At 37.3% G+C, this 27,664-nt stretch overlaps 1 protein-coding gene across 3 annotated transcripts in view; it reads right to left on the reverse strand.

Moving 5' to 3' along the window:
• LOC307152277 (uncharacterized protein) overlaps window positions 1-16,942 on the reverse strand; it is a 46,250-nt gene extending 29,308 nt beyond the window's left edge. The window contains exons 1-2 of one of the 3 annotated variants that reach the window (XR_013819985.1): window positions 16,884-16,942; window positions 14,423-14,499 (exon numbers count right to left, since the gene is read on the reverse strand). Coding sequence is in view for 2 of the 3 variants with exons in the window: in XM_079860783.1 (XP_079716909.1) it covers window positions 14,418-14,499; window positions 15,816-15,835 (102 nt within the window). In the remaining variant the exon portion in view is untranslated. Of the gene's footprint in view, window positions 1-14,417; window positions 14,500-15,815; window positions 15,886-16,883 lie in introns of those variants that run through there. The other 2 variants (XM_079860784.1, XM_079860783.1) reach the window with 2 other exon arrangements.
• Window positions 16,943-27,664: the final 10,722 nt, after the last annotated feature.

Below are 27,664 nucleotides of genomic sequence, written 5' to 3' on the forward strand. Positions count from 1 at the left end.
ACGTCATTTTTTCCTCTCGCGATAAGTCATTCCAAAAATCATGGCAAAGTAAGTTGGTAAGTTTAGGTATATCACAGCCACGTACCGCACTAGACATTATTATTATTAATGGAAGGAAACGTAGGCGTGTATCCAAGCATTAATGGCAAGGAAAGACCCTTATACTGTGTCTGTGAGCGGCACATATGAGGTGTTTCTGGGTGTTTCTCCCTCATTTCTGCTTCGAGGTCTTGATTGTGGCATTTCTTTGAGGTTTAGAATCCAGTATTCCTGTAATTCTTCTGTCTTTTATGAATTTAATAAAGAGCTCAGTCTCGTATTCTGTCCAAACACACCGCGTCATCTACGTCAGGTGACTGTAAATGCGCAAAAACTGTTTCCATTGCAGTTTTGCGAAATATTTTCTTTTTCGCATTGCCTGAAAAACCCCCTCATGCGAGCGTAAAAACTTTTTTGTGATAAATGGGAGTTTTTGCGAAATTGACGTGTTTCCATTGGGCGTATTTTCAATTCGCAATTTCAATTTGCGCAATTTGAAGGGTAATGGAAACGCGGCTAGTGTAATGGATCAGTGTGTCAGGTCTTAAAGTGATACTTCACCGATTAGCATTAAGCTTTGTATCAGTAGAAACCCGGTAGTATTCTCGAATGGCCGTGCTTCCCTCCCTCATGTCCCCCTGAGATGAGAGATTTCTGTATTGTGTGTCTGGAAAAAAACCTCAGATGACGTAAAAATCGTCATTTATCGTCATCTGAAGCTTTTTTGTCCAGAGGCGAGAGACTACAGCCAGTAGGAGGAGCTCGTCCCGCATGTCTTCAACCCGCCCATAGGGGGATCTCACGATAAAACGCCGTCTTTTCAGTTTCGAGTCGACTAGTAGCCTAGCTGTATCATTTCTCCCGATACTGCCCTCTGTAACCGGTGGGCGTGGCTTGGGAGTGTCCTCGTAGGGCAGCGAAGCAAGTGCATTCTGGGAGTTGTTGTCTTTCATTCACATGAGCCAAAAATACATTTTCTGGCTTTTCTCAGTCTAGAAGGCACCAACTTCTAAAATAATTTCACATTTGAACTACATAAATGACCCAATTTAAATACACATTCATCTTTCCAGCGGTGAAATATCCCTTTAAAGTGACAGTAGCCTAATAATCCTGAGTTTTTTTTTTCCTTCACTCTCAGAAAAAAAGGTCACTGTGGTGGTATCTTTTCAAAAGGTACACCTTTGTACCTAAAGAGTGCATATTAGTCCCTCAAATGTACATATTAGTACCAAAAGTGTACATATTAATACCCTTTTGAAGGGAACTGTCCCGGTGACAGCTTTTGTACCTTTTTTTCTGAGAGTGCATGGTATCAATGTCAAAACTGTGGCCAGAGAAAATGCTGAGTGCTTGGTTACTTTGGAAAACCAATAGCCATAGTGGCTGGAGAGCAAAAAAGTTCATGTCAAGCCCTGGTCACAACCACACAGCAACACATTAACAACCATTCAGAACATTTTAGAAACCACATTTCAACACACTGACAACCACTCAGAACACCATATAGCAACATACTAACAACAACTCTCCAGTAACCACACAGAAACACACAAACAAGTCTCTAGTCTCATGGCAGTGAGTTTCAAACAGGGTAATCATCATTCACATTTCATAAAATGGAAAAAAGTAGTTAAATGTAAAAAAAAAATAAAGTAGCGGAGAGAGTAATGTGGAGGTGCTTCTATTCAGCATGTGCATTTTTCATTTTTATGATGGATGTTGTATAGGAGTGTATTTTCGACCCAAAAGAAAACGTTTCTCGTCATCCTTCCCATGAGCGCGTCAGATGATGGAGCGGGGCCTCCTCTCCACGGCACCGTTACCAGGGAACCAAACCTGGACCGCTCTCAAGTTTCTCTAGACACTGCAGAGCTCGGGGAAAAAAAAAAGCCACTGTTTCCTTTGGCAGCGCCGCTACTTTTTCTAACCTTCCCAGAGTAAGAGAGACGAGAGAGAGGAGCAGCCGGTGACCCAGGGAGGGGGAGGAAGGGCAGGCCTGCTTTTACACCCTTTCCCCTGCTAGAGTTCGGAAAAATGTCTCTCCTGTCCACATGCACACCCCCCTCCCTCCCCCAAGGTGTGCAAAATACCCCCCCCCTTTTCCACAAAACTGTTCTCGGAGGAACAACGACCTCATCGAAAACACATGTCTTTACACTTTAACTGCCCCTTAAAATTGAACGACATTACAAACAGACAATCAAGGATGAAAACAGACCCCGGTTTACTCACTCACGGCCAAGTTCTTTTTCGTTCTTTGCTTAGAGGTAATAGGAAGTGTGAAATGCAGTTTTCTCGATAACAAAATAAATGGATTATATGCATTTTCATGGCCTCCTGAATATTTTGTTGCATGAATACATGAGCATGCAATATATATTTAAAAGAAAGAACAGACCCTCTCATAGCCGCGGGAACACTGAAAAAATGATTCGTTGAATTTAATAAAAAAATGTTATATAAAATGTAATCAATTTTAGTTCAACTTAATGTATTTGTTTAAATGTAGCTAAAATCAATTGTGTGCAACCACTTAACATAAAAACAACTACTAAATTCAACTAATCTTTTTTTTCAGTGAACATATTTTACCAGGGGGGTGATGGGGGCGGGGCTTAATGGGCGGGGCTTGATATTGTGGGGCGGAGCTATGGTAGAGTTTTTTTTTAAACAAAATCCTAATATTAAACAGTCCAAACAAAAAGATGAACATACAAATGAATGAGTAGCCTACAGATTTGTGAGAACGTTCAGAACTCATGATACATTTTAAAAAAGCACAGCACACAAATCTGCATATTACCTTATGATGCTCACTCAGGAGTGCCGGTTCACACAGAAAGCATAATCTTTCAAAGCGAAAACGCAAGACGCCAAAAGCGGGCAGTGGAAACGCAAGGTCTCGAGGCGCGTTTTAGTTGAACTTATTTTAACTTGAGTGCTGCGTTTCACGAATGCCGTGTCATGCGCGAACAGTTAAACACGAGTAGTGCGTTCACACTGAAAAACAATGGAAAAGTAGCAGAGTGGAACGGTTGACGTTCTGTGTGAACTGCCGCTAATGCCGATGAATGCTTTAATCAATACATCTATATGTTTTATATGCTTGTCAAATCAGTTCTGAGATGCTGGTCCTCAACCAGTGTCACGTCACTCACTCCATGCCAGATCGGCTTTAAATTGCCTTATGATATATTCATTTCTTTTAGAGTCATAAAACCCTATACGACAACATATAAAAACAAAATAATCTTTAGAGTAATTTTATAAAGGTTGAAGGTGTTCTTAAAAAACAGGTTGAAAAACAAAAAGCACCCCTAGTTCCCACGACCATAGACCTCTGCTTTTTAACAACAACAACAAAAAAACACATTTTATTCTAGTTTCATGCATTTTTTTACAATTTTTATCAACACTTGAATGTGTAAGTTTCATTAAAAAAGCAACATTTTGAGCAAATCGCTGAGAAAATCACGTTTTTGTCAAAGACTACGAACGGATGGGATTCAGAATGATGATCTGAACACAGGAGTCGTCGATCGAGTCCATCACTCCAAAGCTTCACAGTCCTAAAGCTCATCCGTATTCATTTTTTGGTCACATTTCATTCAGTAACGTAAGGCAGTTTTGATTTATATGCTGTTTAATGTTGATGATCGCGTTATTTTACATATGATATTGCTTGTTTCTGCTTCTTCTACTTCTTCCCTGTTTTGATCAGGAGATTTTGTACTCTTTCAGAAGTTTTATTGTGTAATAAGCCGCAGATTTCCGTCATCGGAAGGGAAAGAGTTAAACATGAAAAATGCCATCAAAACTTTCCTGGTCGAAATGTATCGAGTTTACAGGTATGATATAAATAACATAAATTTAACAAAGTAGTCATCATTTATCAGCAGTAGACCAAAGCAATCGCTTGGCATAATCGTGGGATATTCGGTGACTGAATGCTGTAAACTCCCATATATAAAAATATTTATTTGAAAAATATTATTTTTGTGCAGCCAGTAGGGCTCCTGAAACGAGTAACTCCTGAAACGAACTCCAATCAAACTTAGTTTTGACCTGATTATGTTCGAAATGATGTCAACACCAGTTCGTTCTTCGATTTCGCTTGAAATATATTGGGACCTTTACAGAGAAATCAGATTCAGCGAATTTCTTATCAGAAAATGATGTATAGAAAAACACAAATGAGAGCCAAATGAGATCTCTTTAACATCTCAATTGTTTCTCATAGAGAGAAATGGGATCAAATAGAGCGCAAATACAGATTCGATTTTTATCCATGAACAAATATCCCAATGATCTTACACGAGTTTCAGGAGAGATCTCAACAGTGTCTCAAACAATGCTCAGATATGCAATCAAAAGATCTCAATATGAACTTGCCATCCGTATTCATTTTTATAACACTTTTAATTGTGTTTATTTTACTTTCTCACCAACAAGAAAAATCTGAGACAAAGTTAATACTTCTATTCATAAGCATAAAATCTTAAAATCATACAATTTTTCTTTGAATAGGTGTTTTAATCAACTATTAACGATCCTTAGTTTAATAATCTTATTTTATTCCCCGCTAAGAATTTTAGGAGAGACACAATTAATATTTAAAGTCACCGAACAATAAAATGTTCCTCAGGTTTAACATTATTCCTCTTACTTTAACTAATTTTCCAATAAAAATATGTTTGAATCCCTAAAACAAGACAAATTTAATTGAGCTAAAGAAATAGAAAAAAAAATATTAAGACTTGTTTTCACAGATTTGATCTTTTTTCACTTTTCTTTTTACCTAAAACAAGTAAAGACAAAATACATACAATCTCTGAACAAATGCTCAATATCTTCCGCAGTGTTGCTAAAGCAAAATCATCTTGTTTAAAGGATTTTTCAATGTTTTAACTGGAAGATAAACTAGTTTTTAGTGTGCTACAGTAGTGAAGAATGGTGAAGTGATGGTATCAGATGGTAATATACCTGGTTTAGCACATCTGGAAGGAATACCGTGGTATTACCTTCAGTTGTAGCGCTCAAAAAAAAAAACCCCACTACAAATCCTCAGCAATACCGTATTACTTTAGGCTGTCCAGAAGAGCGCAGAGACAATCACAGTGGAGAGTTTTCCCCAGTAAAAGTGCTCTTTCCCCACCGCCTACGATTTCTCTCTCTCCTCTGCTTAACTCACAACTGCAGTGGAGCAACACAGAGAAAGAAGACAATTATCCTCAATATCTGTCACTCACATGACAGCACTGCTTCTCCTAGCCACGCTTCAACAGATGCAGGTGGGGGAACAAAGAGGCTCGGGCTGCTGCTTTTAAGCAAACTCTCTCTCTGTCTTTCTCATTACCTGGCCCATTTGCATGCAGACTGTCAAACAAAGGTGTTGATGGGGAAAGATACGAGAAGAAAGGAGTAAAGATTCTGTATACCGCCTCTGTGAGTGTGTGTTTACGTGGGTTTGGGCTTTATACAGACGCTACAAGCAAGTACAAGCGTTCTGTCATGGCGTATCACATGCACAGTTCCCCACAAATCGATCACTCTTTTTGCACCCACGATCCGCAAGCGAAATCCAGACCTTCGTAGATCAGGAGGAATCTGCTGACAGATAATGAGACATTAACTAGTTCAGCTCACCGGAATTATATTCTCAACGGTTAAAAAAAAAAAAAAAAAAAAAGTGACTTTAATCTACACAAACTCAAGAAAACGACCCTCTAGCTGCATTTTCCCATGCACAACTTAACACATTTTCCATAATGCTTTTTAACAGCTATTTGACAGCAAGACTTTTTGTCTGTCGGCAATAAAAATGTGCATGTGCTGTGCAACCTGATGCAATCAGAAGATATCTGAGGCTTAATATACATTAAAGGTTCATTTAATAATCATGTGCAGCAATGAGATTTCAGCACTGCAAAAAAAAATATGGTTACACTTTATTTTAAGGTGTCATTGTTACAGTGTAATTATAGATTTAAGTACTGAGGGTTCTTACTATAGGGTTAGGGTAGGGTTAGGGTTTGGTTGAGGGTTAGTTGCATGCAATTATGCATAATTTACTGTTATTACTATGGTAAGTGCATGCAACATATATAACAAGGACACTGTAAAATAAAGTGTTACGAAAATTAGGTTACACTTTATTTTAAGGTGTCATTGTTACAGTGTAATTATATATTTAAGTACTGAGTAATATTAATTAACTACATATACTTACTATAGGGTTAGGGTAGGATTAGGGTTTGGTTGAGGGTTAGTTGCATGTAATTATGCATAATTTACTGTTATTACTATAGTAAGTACATGTAACATATGTAACAATGACACTAAAATGAAGTGTTACCAATTTTATTACTCGTTACTCTTGTCTTGTTTTCTAGTACAACTATCAAAACGTTCTTAAATCATTGTTTTCCAAAATGTTTATGCTTAACAAAAAAAGTGCAAACTGGGTAAGGAAAAAAAATATATATATATTTGCAGTGAATGTGGGCGAGACTATCAAACATGAAGCCACTGAAATAGAAACTCTATAATGTTCTGTCACTTATTACAGTAGCGACTGGTTATGACAAAAAAAACTCACAATAATATTGAAAATTAGCATTTATTGCCTGGTTACGTGATGTAAGCATTATGCCCATTTATCCGACTTAATTTTAAAAATGACCTAATTTCTAATTAGTCTTTTTTTTATTCATTTTAATTAGTCTTTTTTAAATGAGTTTTTAATTAGTCTTTTTAAAGATAACTTTACTTGAGGATCAACACTGCATCATTTAACACACTATCATGCATAATGCACACACACACACACACAAATCAGCCGCACTGTGATTTTGCAGATGAATTTCTGGATGAACATATTTTGTTGATTCTGGAACAACATTCCTGTCTGAAAATTTAATCTTAAATCTACCCGTAAGTTATCCCTAAAATCAGAGGGGAATGACAGGCAGGGTTCCCACACCTCGGGTAACTTCAAATACAAGGACCTTTCAAGGACTTTCCAGGTCAAATACCTTCAAATTCAAGAGAGACACATATCAAGAGAGAGCAAGGTTACATCGTGTTAGCTTGTAAGATACATTGTTACAGTTTTCATGTGTCAAACTATGCAAAAAATCATTTATTTTTGGCTACAGAGATCTGATATTCTATTTATGACACTGGACCACAAAACCAGTCACATGGGTCAATTTTTCGAAACTGAGATGTATACATCATCTGAAGGCTGAATAAATAATCTTTCCATTGATGTATGGTTTGTTAGGATAGGACAATATTTGGTCGAGATACAACTATTGAACATCTGGAATCTGAGGATGCAACAAAATCTAAACATTGAGAAAATCTCCTTTAAAGTTGTTCATTTATGTTGGCGATTGTGCTGCATTCACTCACAAAAATACATGTTTTATATATTTACGGTAGGAAATTTACAAAATATCTTCATGGAACATGATCTTTACTTAATATCCTAATGATAATGGCATAAAAGAAAAATCGATCATTTTGACCCATACAATGTATTGTTGGCTATTGCCACAAATATACCCGTACGACTCGTGACTGGTTTTGTGATCCAGGGTCACATTTGTGGTATTTCTGTTTTGCATAAAACTGAAGAATATTTGGTAGATCCTCCTAAACTGTATTTTCAAATGATCTGATATTATGGATATTATGGTGATTTGCATGGCTTTTATTAAAAAGAGCTTAGGCTCATGTAACCAGCCTATTTTCGCAATGTTTCATTGTATCTGTGAAACGTTGAGGATCCATCATAGTAGTTTTGTGTGCGGGAAACACTTAACGTAACGTGTAAATGCGCGTAACTAACGATAATCAAGCAAGCTAGTGCGCGCAGGCCACGAAGTGTTGGCGTAATAACACATTAGCGGACCGGAGGGAATAATATGGAATTTTTTTCCAGAAAACTTCTTGCACAAAATAAATTCAAGCACTTTCAAGGATCTGTATCTATGCGTGTTAATTTTCAAAAACTTTCTTTTTCAGATTCACAAACTTTCAAGGATTTCAAGGACCCGTGGGAACCCTGGACGGGTGAATAACACTGATGTAGAAGCTCATAATCCTGGTTGTAAGCCTAAACTTAATGAACGGTAAACTTGTCCCTCAAATCTGATTGGAACACGTACTTCACTGATGCGGCTCATCCAAAAATCCTATTCTTAACAGGCATTTGTCTCATTTCCCTGTTAAAATGTCTAGTTTTGAAACAAGATCATTTACTTGCACAAAATCTTATGACTTGTATTCATAGATTGTGAACTGCACTGGCAGATTTTAACTTGTTTATTCTTAAAGCGTGTAAAATCTGCCAGTGCTGTAAAACACTCTGAACAGAAAAATAAGGAACAGTTCATCCAAAAACGAACATTTCTTCAGCCAAAGATAAATTAAGGGTTTGCATGAAAACATTCCAGACTTTTTCTTCATCCAGTGCAAGTGAACAGGGATCGCTGTAACCATATTTAGGCAGCTTCAAAGGGCCAATGAATAATGCCGGGTTCAGACAATATTTTTGTCTGTTATGATAGTCACTGTGTCAGATTATGCGATTTCGACTCTTAATTCGAAATCAAACATGTCAGACTACACGTCGCTTTCCGACCAATCGTCACTTGCCGTCTTTAACAATGTGTGTGATGTCATCGAGAAGGCGGAGCCAGTGACTGTCAGGACATCGTGAAGCGTAACAATCGTGGCGTCAGTCGTCGTCCACTATGAGACTCTACACGAGATGAAACAATCGATTCTTGCGTCCCGACGCCCGTTGTCCTTTACGAATCTCCACGACAAACGGATCGGGCCAGGATCATGCTGATATAGTCTGAACCTGAGAGTCATCTTTAGCGAAACGATGCATCATTTTCAGGAAAAAAACAAATGTTTATGCTTTTTAATTACAAACGCTCGCCTTGAGGTCACGACCTTTCCCGTGACATATTCACTGTGGACCAAGGTGGACATTTGTAGTTAAAAGCATTATTTTTTTCTGAAAATGACTGATCATTTCACTATAGATAAGACTCTGATTTGTTGCAAATCAGGCAAAAAACATATGTTTTACATTGCTTTAACTTATCAAAATAAGTGAAGCAATTTTAAAAATTTTTTACAAGTTCCAACTATTTTTTTAAGTCGGTTTAATGTAATTTAATTTTAAATGACTTAAACATCCAAGTTTGTTATACTTAAAAATTGAAGGCAGCAACTTTTGTTGGCAAATATCATATATTAAGTTATATACTTTGAGATAATCACCATATTTATAATAAAACCATCATATTTAAAAAAAAAAAAAATGATATTAATCATTTAATCATATATTGAAATATCTTTTATTGTTACTACTGTAAATCTATATCAAATTATTATGGGATCTCCTTCGATGCTTTCAGAATCTTTACTTTTTGAAATCATTTTATTTCTGTATTTTCAAACTATATTTTTATACTAACATATTTAATGACAGTATATTTACTGAACAAAAATGAACAGTTTATCAAAATAAACTGAAAATAGTACAAACTTTGCAAAGTGAACAAGTATTCAAACATTGTTAAAAACATATTATTTTACCTAAAGTATTTGTAAAAGGCCCACCTCCCCATTTCATACATTTATAAGATTTTTAAACAAAATAAACAACTTCTATGATTTATTTTCACTCAAAATCTGTTGCTCCAATACAAACGTATCTATTTTTCCGCAGTCATACACTATGGAAGTAGTGAAAAGCACATTTATCTTAAGGTGTGCCTTTAGCCCTGCTAATGTGTGTGTTGCATTGTAAATTCAAGCTGTGACTGCAAATATTTCCCCATATAGTCGTTCTAATCACCTAAAAGGATTTGAGAAACAGGCGATTGAAGACGACACTGAAGCTGGAGCGATTCCTGGCTGAATTTAGCAGGTATGTAAATACGTTTGCTCAGCCCTCATGATGGGGCTGCGTACAGTGAGATAGACAATGCCTTTATTCATTAATGGCAGCTTTTGTTCCTGTAAACAACATGAATATTTAATCCGTCCTAAGATTCCCTCTTGGTTAATGAATGTGTCTGAACCAGCTCGAGCCTCTCTGGGGACGCGGGCCGCCGGGAAGCGTTGCTAAGCAGTCGTCGCGAACACACTTCACTCTTTCATGAACAACACACCCGTTCTGCTCCACGGATCGGATCCGTACACACACACCGACACACTCCGACCCTCGGCAGGACTCCCGGAGGGAGCGGGAGACGCCGAGGTGATGCCGAACGCATCACGACACCGCACTGCTGATGTCACTTCCTGTGCGGTAAATGCATGCAGAGATGGAAATCTGTTGCACGCTGAAACATCACTATGAGACACTATATCAGATTAAACAATCGATTCTTGCCACAAACGGATCGGGACAAAATCTCTAGCGAAACGATGCATAATTTTCAGATTTTATTTTTTTTATTATTTTTTTTTATTACAAACCTTTGTAGTTAAAAGCATTTATTTTTTTCTGAAAATGACTGATCATTTCACTAGATGAAACCCTAATTTGTTGCCTCCATTGATGCTGCCTAAATGTGGATTATGGACTTAAATACACTCTAAAAAATACTGAGTTGTTTCAACCCATGGTTGGGTCAAATATGGACAAACCTAACCATTGGGTTAAATTTTTATGGTTTGTCCATATTTGACCCAACCATGGGTTGAATCAACCCAGCATTTTTTAGTGAGACTGGATGGATTATGGTGATCCTCGTTCACTTGCATTAAATGGAGAAAAAACCTGGAACGGTTTCCTCAAAAACTGTCATTTCTCTTCGGCTGAAGGAAGAATTTCTTCGTCTCTCGGGGGAAGGTGAAGCCGAACGCACTGCTGATGTCACTTCCTGTGCAGAAATGGAAATCTGTTGTACTTTAGTGGGATTATGAAACATCTGGTTTACGATGACTATGAGACTCTATACGAGATGAAACAATCAATTCTTGCGTCCCGACACACGTTGTCCTTTACGAATCTCCACGACAAACGGATCGGGCCAAAATCAGGCTGATATAGTCTGAACCTGAGAGTCATCTCTAGCGAAATGATGCATCATTTTCAGAAAAAAAGAAAAATGATATGCTTTTTAATTACAAACGCTCGCCTTGAGGTCACAACCTTTCACGTGACATAATCACTGTGGACCAAGGCGGACATTTGTTGTTAAAAGCATTTTTTTTTTTTTTTTAATGACTGATCATTTCACTTGATAAATCCCTGATTTGCTGGCTGGAGCCATTGAAGCTGCTTAAATATGGATTTGGACTTAAATACACTCTAAAAAATACTGAGTTGTTTCAACCCATGGTTGGGTCAAATATGGACAAACCATAAATATTTAAACCAATGGTTGGGTTAGTCCATATTTGACCCAACCATGGGTTGAAACAACCCAGCATTTTGTAGTGAGACTGGATGGGTCATGATGATCCCTGTTCACTTGCATTAAATGGAGAAAAATCCTGGAACGGTTTCCTCAAAAACTGCTATTTCTCTTCGTCTGAAGGAAGAATTTCCCCGTCTCCCAGAGGAAGGTGAAGCCGAACGCACTGCTGATGTCACTTCCTGTGCGGTTAATGCATGCAGAAATGGAAATCTGTTCCACGTTAGTGGGATTATGAAACATGCAATCCGGGTTACGATCAAGATTGAAAGGTTTGTGAGCAATTACGGATTATTTATTTGCATCTCTCCAGTACATGAATGCCACATGTTCCTCCACAGGCACGGAGAGAGAGAGAGAGCGAGAGAGAGAGAGGATACACACAGACAGACACTCGTAAACTTCTGCAATTGGTCCACAGGGAGAGAGCGACGATCTTCAGGAGGAACCCACGCCAGACCCTGCCTCAAGCAGGCTTCCAGCTGTTGTCAATTACTGCCACTTTAACGGCGCGTTAAACACACAATGGCCAATGAGGCGCTGCCACCCGAGTCACTATTTAACTGCAACACGGCCATTAGCTAATCCTGAGGGCCCGTCGCCCGCTGCTTTACCTAGCGAGGCCCAATCTAATGAAATTAAAGCTCAACTGCCTTTAATAGCCAGGTTCCCCGTCATAAATTCATTAGCTGCTGATGAGTATCTTCCCGTTAGCTTGAACGCGCGTTCTGAGATTTACAGTCGGCTAATGAAAACCATCAAGGTTTTAAGGAGCTCGCCTCATTAGGGAGGGGTTTTTAATAGACAAACAAAGACGGGATAATTGCCACGGGAGCTTAGGTTTTACCGAGGTGTGTTGAAGGGTTTGGTTCTGGAGAAATCAGGCTACGCCAATTACTTTAGGTAACGTAATGAGCGCCGCTGTTGACTCAGGTGAGCCGGCGACTCGCTCAAATGAAAGACTCCACACACTACTGCCCTTCAGGCCGGGGATTAAGTTTCTCTCATCTGTTTTGCCGTTGTCGGTGTGCACGTTGGGGGTGTAATATATATGGACAGGGGCAGGAATGCTGCCCCCCCCCTCCTCCTCCTCTTCCCCGGGACCCCGAACTTCTCAAATATCCTCAATGTCAAACATGGTGGGCTCCAAAAATACCTCTCTGAGCTCAGTCTCGCCTTCCACTGGATGTCCATCTATAGGTTTGTCTCTGGTAATAGCAGCACTAATGTAAAACATCAACGCTAATCTTACGCACGCGCTTCTTAACAAAGCGGCTGTCACCATCATGTCATTTCAGATGGTGGATTGCAAAACCCCATATATAAGCGTGCAACTAATTATATAATAGGTCTATTTTTTATATATATTATGTTGTATTTTTATTTAGGCCTATATTAAAATGTATATCATGTAATTTTATTATTATTATAAAAAATAAAAAAAATCAATTAGCCAATCAACTTGCCTTGTGTTTTGAGGTTGTGCATCCAGTCGAACCCAACATGGACAGAATGGCATGAACAAAACAACACAAGGCAAAAGAAAATACTGTTAAGAGTTCACATAATATTTTAATTAACTAATTGTAATGTACTGTATTTAAAAAATATTATTATTAATATTGTATTTAATATTATATTGGTAGTATTCATATTACTAATGTAGTAGTAGTTGTTATAATAATAATAATAATATTATTATATTAAAATTAAAGTTATATTAAGATGGATATTGTATTAATATTAATTAAAAATAATTGTAATACTAAAATTTAATAAAAATGGATATTGTATTACTATAAATTAATATTTGTGATATTCATACTAAAATTAAATAATGTTAGAATTCATATAATATTAAAATTAAATTCATAATAAAATGGATAATACTACTGCTAATAATAATTATTATATTAAAATTAAAGTTATATTAAGATGTAGTGCATTAATATTGATTCATAATTATTTTAATAATAAAATAAATAAATAATTAATAATTAATTTGAGTGATATTAATACTAAAATTATATATAATATTAAAATTATATAAAAGGTATTAATATAAATAATATTAATCATATGATTAAAGTAATATTAAAAAAAGATAGTGTATTAATATTAATAAATTAATAATTAATGTCAAAATTAGTATTCAAATTAAATTAATTTTTAAATGGATACTATTAATTAATATTAATATTTAAATTAAAATTGAAATTATAGTGTATTGTTATTAATTAATGTTAGTTATATTAATTTACTAAAATTAAATTATTGTTTGAATTAATAAAATATTAAAATGAAATTCATATTAAAACTGATAGTGTATTAATATGAATTAATATCAGTAATATTATAAATAAAATTAAATTAATGTTAAAATGTATATACTAAAATTAAATTAACCAGATGGATATTGTATTAATATTTATGATAAAATTAATGTAATATTATCAGCATAATGAATTCATAAATTCTAAACACATGTATTACAATAATAAAGTATAGTACTTTTTTTTTAGTTGCCACACAAAACCAGTTAAGGCCCAAGTGTCGTCGAGTTGTCGAGTGTCCGGTTAAACGCTAAAGCATTTGTCGCTGGGTTTGCTGTCGCCAGTGACGGACAAGATTTGTGCTTTGACTGATGACATTGTGCAATAGATCAGTGTGTGTTTTCTAAAGGCAGACAGTGAGACTGACAACACCATCAGTTCAGTGTTCACACACTCATTCTGTACGGGGTCGACCTGGAGCTTTGAGCTTTGAGCTTTGAGCTTGCAACTAACATGCAACTATCAGGGTGCAACATCTAGATGCCACACACACACACACACACACACGCCTCTGGGCTGCCCATCATCTTCATGTTACTCTCTCAGACGGCTAAAATAAACAGATTGTCTAACTGCAATGAAAACATACTGCACCAGCCAGTGTGTGTGTGAGAGAGACAGGCTCTTCTTTCAGTCCCAGCGCTGAACGCCACCGTCTGCAAGACCCGATCCTGCAGGAAACACACAAAACAAATACCTTACGTTTATTTCTCTTACCTCACTTTAAATCGTTTTTTCTTATTTCAAGCATAAATATAACTAAACGTAGGAAGGTCTATGCTTAAAACAAGGTCCCAATCTGCCATTGGGATAAAAACTTCATTCAGAATATAATTACCTTAAAACAATATCAGTTTTGCTTCTAAAGTATATATATATATTATATATTTTCATGTTTTAAGGATTATTGATTCTAAAATACTGATCTATTTCTCCAAGACACCAATGAGATTTAGTAAAGTCAATGTTTTCTCTCCGGAAGAAATTTCAACAATGAATTTTAGGAGCAAGTCTGAGACAACGCACTTTAAAACATAATTCTGAATCTGAACATTATAAAGCTCTAAATGAGCTCAACCTCTGAGCAATAACGTTTTTGTCTAATGGATGCAGAAGTACCTACTATTGTGGAGTATTATTACAATTTAAAAGGACTATTATCTATGTGAATAGATGTTAAAATGTAATACATTCCTGTGATCAAAGCTGAATTTTCAGGATCATTACTCCAGTCTTCAGTGTCACGTGATCCTTCAGAAATCAATATGATGATTTTATGCTCATTACTTATTATAATCAATGTTGAAAATAGTTGTGCTGCATCCTTGCTGAATACGAGTATTAATTTCTTTATGCATATAGTAATTGGGTTACAGTAGTCTGCCAGCTTTAATACGCAAATAACAAGCAGGAGGTTTTTGGATGTAAAGTAAAACTAATTCCAACGCGGCCCGGAGGCCCCCACCAATGCATCAATCAATAGGGAGTGTGTCCTCCACAGCGCCTGAGTGAAAATCCAGACATGAGCTAATGCTGGAGAAATATACACAAAAGGCTTAGAGCAAGCACACACACACACATTTGGAAAGAGCTGAGGTGACGTTTTACGACACCCTCGCATTAATAAACATAATAAACAAATATACAAATGGTCGGTAACTGTTTTCACGAGGCATGAACTAACACATGAGGTAGTAGTTTGTTCATGCATTTGGAATAAACTGAAGCTGGACACTTTTTGCTTAATAACCCATAAATGCATAAACCACACCATAAAACTCCAATATTTTTTCTTCTATATTTTGAGATCAGCCAGCTAAAAGGAGTTTAGCTGTTTTACAGTAATATGACCCGTAAAACAACATGTATACACAAATGATTTACAAGAAATGGACTGTGTGAGTGTGTAAAGTTTGCCAGCATGATGCTTTATACACTGTTAGAAGAAAAGGTTCTAGAACTTTAAAAGGTTCAGTCAGACACTTACCTTTTAGGGGTTCCCCTCATGAGATCATTATATGAATAGTTTAATTAATTTTGTTTTAATGATGTTTTACATTTTAATTGCATTTTATGAATTAAACAGCTCATAAAAATTTCATCGCTAGAGAAATCGGCGCTCTAGCGGTTAATAAACAGAACTTCATGCGTTTTGCGGAAGAACATTGTTGCCGGAACTACTTCTATTTATGTCTATGACGAGTCACCAGTCTAAAATAGTCCGAATATAAACACTTATTATAAGTGTACCGTAGTGATTCAGAAGACAAAAACACGGTTTGAAAAATGGATTCATGATGTACTCGCTCATTATATTCATTTTGTAATTTTTGAACACAAAAAAGTTAGGGACTGCAGCTTTAAATGCAATCCTTTAAAGGGGATTTAATTTTCATGTATTAATCGCGTTTTTTTTTTTTTTTTTTTTTTGCGTGTTAACAGCTTTTCACAAGACTTAAAGAACAAGACACATCCCCGACTTCCTAGGTAGTCTATGAAAGCCTGTAGACTGATTTCATGTGATGGACTCGGGTCGTTTTTGCCGGGAAAACCAAAAGATGTGACGGTTATGCGCGTACCCGAGAGCCACCCTTCCGTTCTATGACACATGACAATAATGCTTATACACTATTCAGTATAATACCAAAAGATTCGGTACTGTAATGGCAATGTGTTGCAAAGAAAAGGGATTCATTCAAACGAAGTCTCCCATATTCAGATCTATATAGTCAGTCTCAAATATAGACCTACTTTATAATTACACTATGGTAACAGTGTAATTTTAATTACCTCATGTCGGTCATGATGTCGGTGAATCACTTATTCACATCCATATCATCAGATGATTTCTTAACTGCTATTTTCTCACCGCTGTCATGTGTTGGTGTTTATTGTGTTTATTGTGTTATTGAGAGGAAAGTGCGCAGAAAGTGCGTTTAGATATTCATCTAAACGTCGCTCAGCAGCGTCGGGATGTTACAAACTTAGCTATATCCCTGCAAAGGTATTTACAACTTCTTTTTATTTCTAAGCAAAGAACAAAAAACAGCTTTACCGTGAGTATATCATGGCATTGAATCACATTCAGTCTCTTGTATGTTACGTGTGCACGAGTTCCAGCACGAGCAATAGTTGCTGCTGCAGTTCACCTAACACCCACAGGTGTCGCTAATAACAAGGGTTTCTGAATTTTACATAAATACACATTAAAGGTGCTGTATGTAAGTTTTTGACTGTACTAAAGCATAAAAATACCATAATATATTTGCAGATATTTAGGAAACATGCTGAGTTCACAATCGTTTCTCTGAAAAACACTTCTAGTTATTTTACTTTGAAATGTCCGTTCTGTGTCAGAATGTCTGTTTTTGTTTTTGGTCTGTGCGATACCGCACATTGCCAATTTACCCAATAGTATTTGGCCACTACAGGATGCCAGTTGGCGGAAAACACAGCATATTGCAGCTATGGAAGCCAGAGAACAAACTGGGTTATAGTTCGCAGATTCTTCCTGACCTAAAAAGCCTCCGCACCCATCTGAAAATCTCTATGAACAGGAGCATATTAAAACACGATATCAACTCATCATAAATCAATAAATCAACTCATCAACTTACAGTGTGTATATCTCCTCGCCTTCCATTGTCAATTGCGCTCGTTCCCGTTGTGTGTCATCAAACTGGCAACCCGCGTGAGCGTCGAGTCTGAGGAAGAGGGGGCGGGGAAACAACGATCTCAGATATTTTGCATTTAGACTGCAGTACCCATTTCAACCACTAGCTGTCAATCTCACATACTGCACCTGTAAGTAATTTCTTCTTAGGGCGTTTTCACACCTGAAAGTCCGCACCAAAATCCGAACCAAAGTTCATGTTTTGATACATTTTATACATTCGGTAAGTTTTGGTTTGGTTTCACATTGCAATTATGTGAGCGCACTAAAGAACTTTTCATGACATACTTGCGTCCTGTCGTCATCATCTATGTGGGCTGCATCTCGACCTTTTACGGTCTATGATCTCGACATTGATTGGTTTGTAAACGGACGTGCGTCTGACGTCAGCGTGTTGTCAATTCGACGGGTAACTTTGACAAGAATGAACAAAAAAAAGGTAACACTTTATTTCGATAGTCCACTTTAGACATTCTACTAACTATAAGTAACTTTGCAGCTACACTGTCAACTAACTGTCATTAGAGTATTAGTAGACTGTCTGCCTAATAATTGCTAAAATTTTATTTTGTTGGTCCCGCAATAGATATTCTACTGACTATAAGTAACTTGGCAGCTACAAGTCAACTTATAACCTGAACCTTAACAACTAACAGTCTAGTGACAGTCTACTACAGTCTACTAATACTCTAATGAGAGTTGACATGTAGTTGCAATGTTACTTATAGTTTGTAGAGTGTCTAAAGTGGACTATCGAAATAAAGTGGCACCAAAAAAAAAACTTTGTCAAGAATGAATGCACAGACGCATATCGTTGCCACTATACTGTTATTATTACGGCATTACTCCCTGCAGCACCAACTATACTCGAGGCTAGTTCAAATTCGCCAAATGAACGTCCTCGTTGTGCGAACATTTTATCGTCGCCGGCAGGAAAGGAGGAGAAGAGCAAACAATCCTGCGGGAACATCCGGAACTTCCTGTAAATGTTGTGAAAGTCCGAACCATACAGAAAATGCTTTTACACTAGAAACGAACCAAACCTTTGTTCAGTTTGATCCGGACCGAGACTACCTCTTTTCGTCTGACCAAATTTCGTCTGTTTGGTCCGGACTGTGGTCCGGGGGAGGTTTCACACCTGTAATTTTGATTCGGATCAAACTGAAAAGTCCGGAAATCCAGACCAAACAAGGTAGGTGTGAAAGGGCCCTTACATAGAACCCAAGTTTTTGCCTTGAAAGTTTCTTTAAAATTGAGTCGAGACCCATAGGGTTCTATATACAGTAGGGCCATAGAAGACAGTTGCCAGGGCGTTGCTATGTGGTTGCTTACTGATCCAAGTCAAAAGATCAACTCAATGATATTCTGGTCTGTAGATGTGGTTCAGCTCTGTGAGATTCAGAAGGGGAATATTTATTTGCCACTTGTCTGAGAGTAAACTATTATTGCACATCTCTAATATATACATTTGGATACATAATTATATTCATATATAAAACACTCTTAGAAGAAAAAGTACTATATGGAACCTTATATTCTTCTGTCAGGTGCTTATATATATTAGATAATTATAGATATTTCTCCTTATATAGAACCTTTTTGGTATAAAGGGTTCTTTGAAAATTAAGTCAAGAACACTAGAGTTCTAGATCCCATTGAACCTTTTTTAAGGCCTGTTGTATAACCGTAACCGACACTTGCAACGCCAAGGTCATGGGTTCGATTCCCAGGGAAAGCAATTGATAAGAATGTAAATGTGTACCTTGAAATGCAATGTAAGTCGTTTTGGATAAAAGCGTCTGCCAAATATGTAAATAACAAATCTCAATTTGATTGTTTGATTGTCTCAATCTCTGCTTGATTGTTTACACATCATCCCAAAATGTAAGGTCTGCTACTGTATATCGCAAATACTATATTATAACCCAGCTGCTAAATGCATCTATTAGGTTGGTAAAGCGTATTTTTAAACAATTTGTATTGTGGAAAGCGCTATATTATGAATAAAAATGACTTGAAACAAACATACAGTAGTTAGACACCCAAATTGTGATACTAACATACTAAAACATATTTCTAATGCATTCGTGCTCTCTAGTGTTCCCATGTCCTGCGAGAGCAGTTTGTCGCGACTGAGATCATCGGGGTCAGGTTTATTTCAGAAACTTTAGTCCCTGTGGAAGAAATCTGAGGCATGTGCATCACCAATGTTGTGGGTGTATTTATGAGCATGATGTACACTGGGTATTTTTGGACTAGCATGAGGACAGAGCGAGCGAGTAGAGGGTGATGATTTCAGGGCCGCGGGGTGGGGGGGTGGGGGGTGAGCTGGTGCTCAGCTCACGCTTAATTTTATCTAACGGCCTGAGCACAATCAAAACCAGAGATTGACTTGTCGTGAAGAAGTGAGGGCCGGTGTCAAGGATACAGAGAGAGAGAGAGAGAGAGAGGCTGTTTGTGATTAATCTGGCTGCATTGCATCAGCGCCCTCGGATCAGCCAACTGGAGAACCCAGCGAAGCAAGCGAGTCTATTCTGAGAGCCGAGCCTCATCTCGACGCCAGACACCGTCTTATGACTGCCACTAAACACCAGTGGCTCTCACATCACTCTCAGCGCTTCAGAGCCTGGACGATGACCTCATCAGGGCCATTACACAACACTTAACACCTATCGACCAGCGCAGCGCGAATGTCACACACTCGCTTTAACGCCAGCCTTCCCGAGATCCATATTCAATATTAAAGGGATGGTATAATTCCCTTTTCACAAGATGTAAAATAAGTCTTTGATGACCCCAGAGTGTGTATGTGAAGTTTTAGCTCAAAATACCCCACAGATATATTTATAAAGCATGTTAAAATTGTCACTTTTTGAGGGTGAGCAAAAACGCACCGTTTTTGTGTCTGTTCCTTTAAATGTAAATGAGCTGCTGCTCCCGGCACAGGGGGCGGAGCTTCATCAGCTTGCACTCACACAGACATGCACTGAAAATTTCAAAAACTTTTAGCCTTTTATGTTCAAACCGGAGTGTAAAAAAAAGTTACACGTTATTTTAAGGTGTAATTGTTACAGTGTAATTATATATTTAAGTACTGAGTAATATTAATTAACAACATGTACTTACTATAGGGTTTGGGTAGGATTAGGGTTTGGTTGAGGGTTAACTGCATGTAATTATGCATAATTTACTGTTATTACTATGGTAAGTACATGTAACATATGTAACAAGGACACTGTAAAATACAGTGCTACCAAAAACTCTAACAATTATGCAGAACTTAACAACTAAGCAAGAACTCTAACAATTAGGCTATGCGGCAGATTACAAAATGCAGCGTTCTTATAATAAACTCCCTAAAAAACTAACTAATCGTGTTACTTGGCTACTTTTTATGGAAAGTAATGCGTAATGTTATTTTTGCATTAGTTTTTCTTACCTGGGCTTGTTTGTTTTTTAATGACAACAAAAAAAGTTATATTTTTGGCAAAAGACCCTTTGACGAAAATGCAATTTCACGCCTGTAGAGGACGCAGCTACTAATAAACTAATAAAATGCTAAATGTTTATTTTTGCTTATTACTATGATTGAATTGTATTATCAAGGGACAGCAACAAAGACGTTGTATAATAAAGTGAGATTAAATACAAAGTATATATGTGTTAAATGGGAAAACAAAGTAACTTGCGTTACTTATTTGAAAAAATAACTGAGAATAACAACAATACTTGTAATGGGTTACCCCAACATTGCTTATGTCTAAATTAATCATGTACAATATTATCATCTGACATCATTGCTGCACCACATGACTCACCTGAACATCACGGCTCCAGACCACTGGATAATATTCATTAGAAAATCACTAATGAAATCCCTTTAACCTGTTTCACAAGTTTATTTTTAAATGCAAGTAACTTAAGGGAGGTTTATGCTTAAGAAAATAATTAAAGGACTATTCTCTTAAAACAAGTCTTCATACCGGACACAATTTCACTTCTACACTGGAAAAATGGAGTTTGAGTGCATTGCATTGTGGGATCTGGTACCTCATGCAGTGTGCTGTTGTACAGAAAGAAAGAAAGAAAGAAAGAAAGAAAGAAAGGAAGGAAGAAAGAAAGAAAGAAAGAAAGAAAGAAAGAAAGAAAGAAAGAAAGAAAGAAAGAAAGAAAGAAAGAAAGAAAGAAAGAAAGGAAGGAAGGAAGGAAGGAAGTCTTGATATCCTCCATCAGGAATTGATGCTTTTCCAAATAAAGCCAAACTGAGCTCAATTGGAAGGAAGGAAAGAAGGAAGGGAAAGAAAGAAAGAAAGAAAGAAAGAAAGAAAAAAAAAAGAAAGAAAGAAAGAAAGAAGGAAGGGAAAAAAAGAAAGAAAGAAAGAAGGAAGGAAGGAAGGAAGGAAGGAAGGAAGGAAGGGAAAGAAAAAGAAGGAAGGGAGGGTAAGAAAAAGAAAGAAGGAAGGAAGGAAGGGAAAGAAAAAGAAGGAAGGGAGGGAAAGAAAAAGAAAGAAGGAAGGAAGGAAGGAAGGAAGGGAAAGAAAAAGAAAGAAAGAAGGAAGGAAGGAAGGAAGGAAGGAAGGAAGGAAGGAAAGAAAGAAATCATTTTTTTCCATCAGGAATTGATTGGACGGTGAAAAGTGTGTTTTTATTACATGTTTGAAAAATATGTAATAAGACCATCAAGATGAATTCAGAAAATACATTTAGAAAATAGAGTTTTTAAGTTGTGTTGAAGTTGCACACCAGCTTGTAGGTTGTCTTGTGCAAGTGAAATCCAGAAGTGTTTTGGTGATTTGGTGTCTACACACACACACACACACACAGCCCTTGGCTAAACTCTAAATTAAAGAGCTGGCGATGTACTAGCTCGTCTGAGGCGAACAGTAATGAAATGGAGCCGCTGAGGCCCAGAGCACTGGACACAGAACGACACCGGACACACACACACACACACACACACACACTCTCTGTCTGTCTGACTGCTGCTGTAAATATCAGCATTATTGAACACCGGTTTCATCAGAGAGTGACGGTCCTCTGCGTGATTCAACTGCTGTTTAAAACACTCACATCAGGAGATGACAGAAATGCAGAATTACAAGTAGAATCTGAATGCACAGAAGTAGAATTTAAATAAAAAAATTTTTTTTTAAATCACATAACTAGAAAAGCAAATTTTAAGATAATCTTTTAGAGTTGACTATGAACAGTGTTGGATAAAGTTACTTTTAAAAGTTGTAATAAATGTACAATAAGCTCAATAACATGCATTTAGAAAATGCATAAGGTGAATTTTCATTTAATTTGAACTTTAACTATAATTAAACTAAGAATAAATAGACTATACAAACAGTGAGTTATTCATGCATTGTCACTGTAATTAACAAAGTCTTATTGTTTAATTAGCTCATATGTGAAGAGTTAAATGATAGTTTGTTAACAACGTTTTATCTGTAAATAGTTCTCACTTTCGATTAGGTCACAGAAAATGGGAAAATTACATTAATTCAGTGTTTTAAACCAACATTTATTGGACATTAATTGCATTAGTATGAAGAGATCATTAAAATGTTTACATATACATTAAGCCTATCCCCAAAACTAAACATAAGCACTTACAAATAAATAAATAAAATAATTTTGTCAATATGAATTACACACAAATAAGATCACGTTGTTAAAATACATCAGTTAGGATTAGGGGAAAGAATATGTACAGTATAAAGATTTCTATGGAAAGTCCCTATAGAACATGGAAACCCAATGTGTGTGTGTGTGTGTGTGTGTGTGTTTAATGTTATTGTAAACATTTTAAGGATCACTGAATATGAATGCAATTAATGTCAAATAAAGATTAGTTTAAAGCACTTAATGTAATTTTCCCATTTTCCGTGACCTAATCTAAAGTGAGAACTATTTAGGCCTACTGTTAATAAGTTAAAAAAAAATTCTAACACTTCACATATAAGCTGATTAAACAATAATAATTTCTTAATTAGTGTCAATGAATGAACACCTCACTATTTACATAACTACAGTTTATAAAATATTAACTAACTATAAACTAACAGTTTGCAAATGATTTGTAAGTAATAGTTATTATAAAGCAAAAATTCTGAACAAATGCCTAAATCCTGTACGCACAGCATGATTTTGAGTCCTGAGCTGCTTGATTTTTCCCAGAGAGAATGTTGCATGATTGTGCATAAATCAAAGCATCATTTATCTAACTAATAACAGTAATAAAGCATGATTACGGCCGTTGTTTGTTTGTTTGTTTGTGCTGTATTGGCTCAGACTGTCATCTCTGTCCTCAGACTGTATTCCTCAGTGGATTCCAGCAGCTTACAGCGTTATCCTCAGGAGAGCTTCTCCAGGTCCCACTATAAATAGACCAATTAGAGCTGTTTTTCTGCGCTGGGTGTGTGGTTTCTTACAACAGCCCACTCACCCACGAGAGAGGGTCATTAGCGGGACTGTCACCAGCGGCGGGGCGACCAGCTCACCTGCGCGCTTGCTTTTTGGGGACGTTTGAATGCAATCAAGTCATTTTAGAGGAATTACTGTGAGTTGCATGTGTGGGCATGGATTGCCTATTAATTTGTTTCAAAATGCCTGTTTTACTCGCCTATAATAGATGTGTCCCCCGCCAGTGCGAGCGAATTAATTTAGCCAGCGCTGAGGGGAGTTTTACACCCCGAGACGGTATTACTTAACAGAGAAATCTGTCTCTTCCTTCGCCTCCCCTTCACCCACAATCCCCGTTGCCGCAGGACATCGCATAAGATGTGCTCTCACCCAATTTGTTTGCCTTTCTGCTTAATTGACTGCGCTTGATTGCTCCTGTTAAATCACAGAGAAGCTGTGAAGGAACTCCGGCCGGTTTTATCGCTTTGTTTGTTTATGACGCTACGCATTTCATTTCTCTGAATAGCGCTGGAACAAGAAACATATTCCCTTCGGGACTACAGAAATCATCCCGATTCCCTTGGCTCCCATAAGGCTTGGCAGCTTTTTGATGGTTCCATTGTGCGCCGGTTCCTGGGTGCCACAGACTGAGTTTCGTTCGGTTCTGAAGCGTAAGACAGCCGCGAACCCAGAGCCCCAGAGCCGCAGGGCTGGCTGTCAAAACCGGCTGGTCGTCTGGGATTACTCCAGATTGGAGCTCATTAGCGTCCCGCTGAGAATCACACGCTAAATGGTATCAAGCAGCTATTTTAGACGAGGTAATCTCGAGAACGTGGTTTATTGTGGCGCTTGAATTATTTCCCAGAGATCTGGAGGGGGAAACAAAAGTGCGGTCCGTGGCGAGAGGTGAAAATTGTTGTTTGGATTCACAGAAAGCAACAGTTGAGATTTGTCGATGTCTGCAGTTAAATGGCTAAATGATGGGACAACACACACATCAAGAAAAAACTAAATACAGCCATTGAGGGGCCAAGCACAAAGAAGGCATGATAAGTCATGCAAGCACGGCTGGGAGCATCAGACCAACTGCAACAATGGGCAATTAAAGACACATTAAGATGATTTTAGGCAAAGTATCTGAAAAAAATCATAAATATAGTCACCAGTAATTTGATTTAATGGATTATCACTTTTGACCAATAGGTGGCGCTGTGAACAGATTGATGTGGTGTGGTCAGAGTAAGGCTACAATGACACATGCAAAGTTTGGTGTCAATATGCCAAAGCATTGCAACGATACAGTCGTTTTGGCATCATGTTATCAACTTTGTTGATACGGTATACAAAAACGGTTTCATCTAACGACATGAAATCCATAGCATTTTGCCGGCATGGTCTGTAAATTTTGAACACAAAAAAAGTTACGGACTGCAGCTTTAATCAAAAGTTATTCGCTTTTTTGACATTTTTTTGACCACAAGGTGGCGCTGCCCAGAAAGTTTTTAAGTACATTTAGGGCACAGTGTCGAAGACACATGTCGAGTTTCGTAACTTTACGCCAATGCGTTTTGTAAAATATAGTATTTTACGACAAAATTCAAAATGGCAGATGCCCAAAATGGCCAATATGGTAAAATGCGTGTATCGTTCGACTCGCATGCTGCACCAAATCTAAAGAGGCCAGTTGTGTGATTTTTGGCCAAACCGTTCAGAAGTTATAAGCAAAAAGAGCCATTTTGCATATCTCCTGACCACTAGGTGGCACTGCGCCGAAACTGTACAGGTAATCTCAGATCACAGTTGTCATAACATACACCAAGTTTGGTCAGAATATGCAAAAATGTTGCGGAGATATAGCCTCACGTCCATTTTGGCGTGCTCTTTGCCGAATTCGTTCGCACGGACGGTTTGACAAATCAGCTTGAAAATGTAGTTTTTTCAGAAAATTCTAAATGGCGGAAACATTTTCATGACGGAAAATGACATCATAGGGTCATATTGTGCCATATTTTGTTTCTATTTTTTTTATTATTTATTTATTTAACAGGACAATGCATATTAACAACAGTATGCCTGTAACATGCCAGAGTTAGCCAGTGGCTAATTTTCATCTGTAGTCCTGTTTGCCAGATGTACAGTGGCACCCTAGGGAGAGTACAATTTTTTTAAGAATTTGCATTTAAATACAAATATGTCTGCTACAGCGTAGCTACAGTAGACGGTAATTATGAAAATATAAAATCTCACTAAAATTAGTTCTGAAAAGCATCCTAATTATATACACAGGCAGTAGCAGCAAGTAGCATGCATTGTCGGTGTAACAGGTTAAACCATTTGTTAGATGCATATGAAGATGATCAGTTTTAACATCATTAGCAAGGTTATACAGAAATAAAAAATCAAAATCACGAAACAAAGACACACATTCACAACTGTAACACAAACAGGCTCTAAAGGTAGCTCTAAAGGTTCAAAGTTATTAACATAAACGTGAGTGTAACTTCGAACAGTTGGTGGCGCTAGAGGGATTGCGTTAGAGACTCCAAATTCACTGTGGTGACAGTCCAGATGGTCCTCTATCTGTGTGCCAAATTTCATAACTTTCCCACAAGCGGGTCATTAATTTGTGTTCAGTGATTCTCAACTGGTTTTGCTTCTCGACCCTGATTTTCTATATTTGACATCAAGCAGTGGCTGAATACAATTGTTTGTTAAAAACATAGAAATGGGTATTTTAGACGAGGTGATCTCGGTATATTGTTGTGCCTGAATGATTTCAGAGAGATCCGAGAGGGAAGACAATAGTGGCACAGGTTGCTGGGATTCACAGAACGCACCAGTTGAGCGTCGTCGCTGTCAACACGCCGCGTCGGTGCCAGTGGATTTAGCTCTGTCTGCGGTTAAACGGATTGCTAAATGATGGGACAACGCATTCATCAAGGTGCTTCCCGTCTCACTGGACCTCAGCCAACGGCAGACAAGACGATGGAGCCGTGACCCTGAAACACGAGCGCCGCTAATAGTCTAATTACACGAGCTTCGTCAAGAGTACATAGACAGCAAACACAAACGCTCTCATTGGAAGAGAAAGAGAGGAAATCCAACGCTGATCCGACCACCAACTTGCCACAATATGATCCCTTTTAAGCTCTGAGGCTTGATAGGATGCCAAGTGGCCCCGTGTCGAGTCCCTTGAAATGAACTGTGCTAAAAAGACTTGTGTTCAGTGATTCTCAACTGGTTTTGCTTCATGTCCCTGATTTGATGTATTAGACAGTGGCTGAATACTGTGTGTGTAATGTAAATAATCAAAGCTGAGTTTTCAGCATCATTACTCCAGTCTTCAGTGTCACATGATCCTTCAGAGATCACTCTAATATGAGGATTTGATGATGGAGAAACATTTATGATTATCAATGTTGAAAAAAGTTGTGCTGCGTCATATTTCAGGGGAAACCGTGATACCCCCCCCCCCCCCCCAAATAAAATAAAATAAATAAATAAAAATAAATCTTTGATGAATAGAAAAGTTCAAAAGAAAATTATTTGAAATTGAAATCTTCTGTAACATTATAAATGTCTCTACTGTCACTTTTGATCAATTCAATGCATCCTTGCTGAATAAAAGTATTAATTTCTTTCACATAATAAGAAAATCGTACTGACCCCAAACTTTTGAATGGTATAGCAAAAATAAAATAATTACATTATTTTTATATACACACACATATTTTATCTTTAATTATAGCATTATA

Source organism: Squalius cephalus (genome assembly GCF_949319135.1).
Source record: "Squalius cephalus genome assembly, chromosome: 24".
Lineage (NCBI taxonomy): Eukaryota > Metazoa > Chordata > Actinopteri > Cypriniformes > Leuciscidae > Squalius > Squalius cephalus.